The sequence below is a fragment of the Hoplias malabaricus genome, chromosome 12, assembly GCF_029633855.1.
Source record: "Hoplias malabaricus isolate fHopMal1 chromosome 12, fHopMal1.hap1, whole genome shotgun sequence".
Taxonomy (NCBI): Eukaryota; Metazoa; Chordata; class Actinopteri; order Characiformes; family Erythrinidae; genus Hoplias; species Hoplias malabaricus.
In genome coordinates, this window is record NC_089811.1 from 37,051,041 (window position 1) to 37,057,221 (window position 6,181).

At 41.2% G+C, this 6,181-nt stretch overlaps 1 protein-coding gene across 2 annotated transcripts in view; it reads right to left on the reverse strand.

The window, feature by feature from the left end:
* Positions 1-1,073: 1,073 nt before the first annotated feature.
* gpr156 (G protein-coupled receptor 156) overlaps positions 1,074-6,181 on the reverse strand; it is a 26,526-nt gene continuing 21,418 nt past the window's right edge. For both annotated transcript variants that reach the window (XM_066685830.1, XM_066685832.1), the window contains exon 10: positions 1,074-4,528. In XM_066685830.1, the coding sequence (XP_066541927.1) occupies positions 3,188-4,528 (1,341 nt within the window). In that variant the 3' untranslated portion in view covers positions 1,074-3,187. The remainder of the gene's footprint in view (positions 4,529-6,181) is intronic.

Consider the following 6,181-nt stretch of genomic DNA (forward strand, 5'->3'; position numbering starts at 1 on the left):
TTGGAAATTCAGCTTCAGATGCCCCCATTCTGAACACACACACACACACACACACCACAGCACAGGATGCTCTGACACATGAGCTTAAAATTGCCATCCCAAATGCTATATTCCAGCTAGAGTATAAACCCCCAGTATTTGAGCTGTGGGGCTGTGGAGAGTGAGTCTTCTGTGGAGGGATGGCGCTTGTAAAAATAGAATTGGGAAAACAAACTCTTGATTTCTGAATATTTTTTTATGGAATAGTATATTATTGTCATTCCTATTAATGTAATTGTCATAAGGTTTATGAAGATTGCAGTGCAGATATAAGTTGTGTAAGTACTTCACTGAAAGGGAAGCTTTATAAGAATCCGTTATTGTCTTTGCTCCTCCATTAGTTACAGGCTGCAGTTTGTTTACGGCTGGACTCACAGGAGACAGACACACGGACCTCTTCCCTTAGGTTCTTTTACAAAATCTGTTTTGTTTTCTGTGGATTGAAAGTGGATCTTTTTGCTCAGAGAACATTTTACTGGACGCACGCACACACACACACACACAAACAAACACACACACACACACAAACAAACACACACACACACACACGCGCGCGCGCGCACATACAAACACGCACACACACAAACACTCACACACACACACACACAAACACACACACACACAAACACACATACGCACACACATACAAACACGCACACACACGCACACACACACACAAACGCACACACACAAATGCACACACACACACATGCACACACACACAAATGCACACACACAAACGCACACACACACACACACAAACGCACACGCACACACACAAACGCACATGCACACACACACAAACGCACACACACACAAAGACACACACACACAAACACACACACACACACACACACACACACACACAAACACATACTTTAATGGGTTTATCCTCGCCTGTTATTAACATATTACTGTTCTCTTAAATAAGCTGATCTTATTTATTTCTTTATTACATCGAACAAATTCAGTTATTAGTAACTGATGCACAGAACAATGTGTGATAACGACATTTCAAACAAGTGTATATTTCTGATAGTTTCCATTTAACAGGTTTAATTACAATTACAAATAACTGCTTTCTGTTTTCCATTTCATATATATTCCCAGTGTTTTTGGAATTTAAGAATTTCTAGAATTGCACTTAAGTGTTGTTATGGGTTAAGACCAAAAATAAATGATGAGCTATAAACTGAAACTCTGAACTAACAACCTATATTTGGACATTACATGTGCAAGGAAACTTCATCGCATCAAAACGTAATGAAAAAGCATATGTACAGAAGCATGAGATTTTCAGCACAGCTTCAAATACAATAAAACAGGAGCTGAGGCATGCGTCAGTGACATACCTTTAAAAAAAAAAGTTAAATTACATAAATAATGCACATAATCACATTTAAATAAATAAAAATGAAAAAACAACGTTACGATCCAGAATGATTTCTGAGTATTAACACACTAATTAACTAACGAGGTACACTGTCCATTTGGTCTCTTAATGTAAGTAAATGTACATTGTTTTATTTCATTATATATATATATTTACCCAGTTTTCTCTCAAATTTAGTCATTGCCTATTCCCCCTGGAGCTAGGACTCCCCCCAGTCATCGGCAATAAAACCAAGCTGGGGGAGTCGAGGAAAGCACATGCTTCTTCTGAGACATGTGAGACATTACTAACAGAACACCACTGGACGGCTCAGAGGTGAAGGCAAACTGTCCAGATCTGATAGATAGCTCAAACATCAAATCGTATTTTTAAAAATATATACATTATTGTGTAATATCAGAGGCCAAAGAACATCAGTGTCATAACTGCAAAATTTTCATTGTGATCAAATTCCTCTTTAAAATATGTGCATCATTCATTAAAAGCTTTTCAGTTCAGTCATTGGTTCAGTCATTTACAGTAACATTGCCAAATATTTACAGTAGTTTATGTAAGACGCCCCACACACAAACACAGTGTAAAGGAAAGGGTGAGCACCTCAGTTTTAAAAGGAAAAAAATGTAAACAAGTGCCCTTTTTTCTCCCTGTAAAGGCCTCAGATGACCTTGCTGGTGGCTCTCTCTCTCTCTCTCTCTCATTCCTGCAAGATCAGCTGGTTGTAACACAGCTATGTTAATTAGGCCATGAGGGAGCAACCATATCATCACTTTATGACCCAGTGCACTATGGGTAATGGTGCATCATTTGCGCTAAGTCATGCTCAGGGCCGAGCCACTAGTCACTAGCACGAGCTACGGAGCTTATCAGGAGAAAGCACAACCAAAGCTTTGATGTTGCTTCTCATCTCGTCTAAAGATGCAAGCCATTTTAATTAAAATCGTCTTAAATTATGTCTAAATATCGAATAATTTACTTCGTGTGGGATTGCTGTAATAATATTATACATGAAACGTTGTGTTTAAATTTGTCTTGTCCTAAAACACTGTAACTACGGTAACCCTCTGGGGTCTAAGAGCTTTAATTTTTGCACTTTTTTGCACTTGATGTCCTTATGCTTCAAATCCAGCTGCTCAGAATAATCTCAGCGCTCTGTGATGTGGACACATTTGACCTAAAGTGAAAGAGATCTGGACTGAAAGCTGAACAGCTGAGGTTTCAGTTTTAGAAATTACTCATTACCCTCGTGAAAAAAAAACATGCATTTATTCAAAAATGTCCACTGGATTTTTTTTCACTCAAAATGTAGATGATCCCACAAATCCACCAATTACACGTGGTGAGAAACAGATGGGGTGTATTTAATCTGTCACAACCCCTCTTTATAGCTTAATAACTCTGGATGTGACTCATGTTTAACCTCACATTAAAAATTGGGAGTTGCAGACTCTACAGAATCAGGAAATGTATTTTTGCACTGTATTATCACAAAGATGTGAATACAAACACAGATAGACACTGAATACGGCGTGCAGGTTTGTTTGTAGACCACAGAGGGTTAAACAGATGCTTTTCTTACCAAGAGAACACTTCTGGCAGTGGGGTAAATTATAGTAACGGACCTATTCCTTAAAATGTCTACTGTAAACAAGCTACAATTGTCAGAATGATGCCTTGAAATTAACCTGAAGCATTATTGTTAATAGTCAATTTTGTAGAGTTGAATTTCTAACGTGTCATGTGTCATTTTCCCTCTGTTCAGACAAAGGTGGGTTTGAGGTCCTCTTTGAAGTTGACCACCGGGTGAGAGGAGGGGTAAAGGTCCTCAAACTCACTGTCCGAAGTGTCTGAGGTGCTGCTGCTGCTGGAGGCATAGGGGTTGTGGAGACAGGCTTCGCAGTAAGGTCTGTGGTAGTAGCAGTAATCCTCAGAGCTGCTGGACTCTGAGTCTGAGTAGCCATACAGCTCTGTGGCCTTTGTCTCTTCCGTACGGCTTGCCGATACATTTTTGGGATGATGTACAGAAGAAGACCCTCTCCGGGCTCGTCTGGAACATCTCCTCCCCAGCCGTGACTCGTGCCGTGGTCCTGCCCCTTCAGCTCCATCTCCTTCCTCCTCCTCCTCCTCCACTCTGTCTGGGGGCTGAGTGTAATTTGTGAAGGTGGAACTGGAGTCCTGTTCCCTCGGTCTCTCTTGGCCAGATGGTACTGACCCTCTCCTACAGCCAGGAGGTGCTGAGCCTGGGTAATAATAAGGAGGAGGACCTGTTCTGGAGGTGTGGAAGGGAGGTCTGCGTTTTCGCATCATGTACGGAGAGATACTGGGAAAGTAGAAGTTCAAAGGAGATCGAGGGGAAAGAGGAGACAGAGGAGAGAATGTGATAAGGGAACTGAGGTCATCACGAGCAGGATATGAGGGTCTTCTCTGTCCACTTGGGGGTCGGTGTGAACTGGTAACTGCGTCCATGCTCAAGTCCTGCAGAATCTCCTGGAGTTGTTCACTGCTGACAAAACCCTGCCGACCTGCCCCTGTTACCCCTGGTGGTAGATTGGACTCTGCTGCGTCTCCTTGAGTTGGACCAGTCCAAGCAGGGGACAGGGGTACTGAACCCTGAGATTTATTCTGGTTAACAGAATTTAATGTCATATTTACTGCTGCCGAGTGCCCAAGCCCAACACATGCACTTACAGTGTTCAGTTTCTGCTGACTGTCATCTGTATTTCTTGTCAAATTGCTGCCCTGCGAGTTCTGTGAGGCTCCGTCTGGAGAGCGAGGAGACAGAGGTGGAGAAGGAACTGAAGGAGCTGCGTCACTTGCTAACAAGCGTCCAGGACTTCTTTGATACAAAGTTACCACAGGAGGTTCTGAAGGAAGCGGTGGAAGAGAAAGAGCTGCAGTGGAAGACGTGTCTGAGACTCTGAGAGGTGACGGGTCAGCCTCAGGAGTTACCACTGTGGTTTGGGTGGAGCAGGAGTTGAGGTTGGTGGTGGAGGAGTCCATTTCTCCTTCATCCTGTGGGTGGGGCCCAGACATCAGCTTCAGCAGCTTGTCCTTGGCGTTGTTCACTTGCTCTTGGAGGCTGTCTATCACAGCGTTTTTCTGTCAATCAAACAACAGAGAAGTTAGGATCATGTCTTAAATCTAGTTTGTGATTCCTGGTTCAATCATGCTGTGGTGTATCTTCTGTTCTGATAGAAACGAACCAGTTAATCAGCCAATGTCCATTCCCTTTCAGAGCTGAAATATGTTGGTACATTGATATGAGCAGGGCATAGGTCCAGGAAGTAGGGTGGGAATCACTGGCATAAAGCAACACTAATAAAAAGGCTAATCAAGGCTTTCTGTAACAGCACTTTAGTGTTTTTTTCTTTAATTGTTTCATTTTAATTGTTTGAATCTTTTTAATCATGTTTTCTTTTACTCTTTTTATGCATCTTCTCTTTTAATTGTTTTAAATTACTTTTTTTTTTTTTAAATTATTTTTTTACTTTTTTTCTTGCTGTTAATTTAACTGCTTTTTGATTGTTTCTTTTAACTGTGTAAAGCACTTTAAATTGCTGTTGTGTATAAAAGGTGCCTTGCTTTGCCCAATCTACAGTAAGACCCCCACTCACTCCGGACACTACCATTTTCAACTCCTTCCCTCCGGCAGGCGCTACAGGACCCCGATTACGAAGACCTCCAGACACAAGAACAGTTTTTTTCCCTCTAGCCACCACCCTCATAAATGGCTGACATATGCTATCACTTACTAGAACAATATTTACTCCAGTTCTCACATCCACAACCTCTTTCTTCATCGTTCTTGAACTCTACTGTTCTCTGCACGACCACTTTATTGTGTGTATTGTGTATAATGTCTGTGATATTTTGTAGATTGTCTGTAATTTTTGACTTGTGATATAGTGTAGTCTGTGTATCGTGTGTATACTGTGTATAGTTACTGCATTCTGTTCAGTAGTAGAAAGCGTCACTAACAGTCGGGAACTAATTCCTTGTGTGTGTGCACATAACTAATAAATCTGATTCTGATTCTAATCCGCCCATACTTTCAGATCAAAAACTCTGAGTCATGAAGTCATGATAACTTTCCAGGAGGAGAAATATAGTTCCTAACTTTAAAGGAAGGTAATGGAACATGACCTTTTTTCCAAATAATTCTGGACCATTTCTGTTGCTCCATTCATCATCATCATCATCATCATGAAAGGTTCACACAGTATAACTCTTTCTATCAAATTATAAAAATTGTGCCAGATAATGAAAGCTGTTTGTTTTGTTCTGACACTGATCACTGCGAGTGTTCCCTGGAAAAGCTGATTCTAGATCATAGCTTCTTCTGGGACTATAGGTGATCTCTGGTCTTTATCAAGGTGTAGGCCCTGAAAAAGCACAGGCACTTCGAACGGATAAAGATCACTTCCAGTGAATGAATGAGGAAGGAAAAGCTTAACAGGACGTGAAGTCACAAAGCAATGCCTTGAGGAAACGTACAACAAAAGGGCTGAGCCTTAAATATGGGTCAGTGACGCATAGAAAAACACTCCTCACACCCACCTCTGGAATCCTCATTCAGGAGCGTTCACGGTCCACTAGTCTCTGAGATCATGGTCTGATCATCTTCACTAACAGCAGCATTAGAGCTGCTTATGGAAGGTAACTTTAGTGTTAAAGCATGTTCACATCTACTCACCATGATCCTGAGACATAAACATTCATTAAAAATAGAAACAGAGACTTATAAAGAAAAAA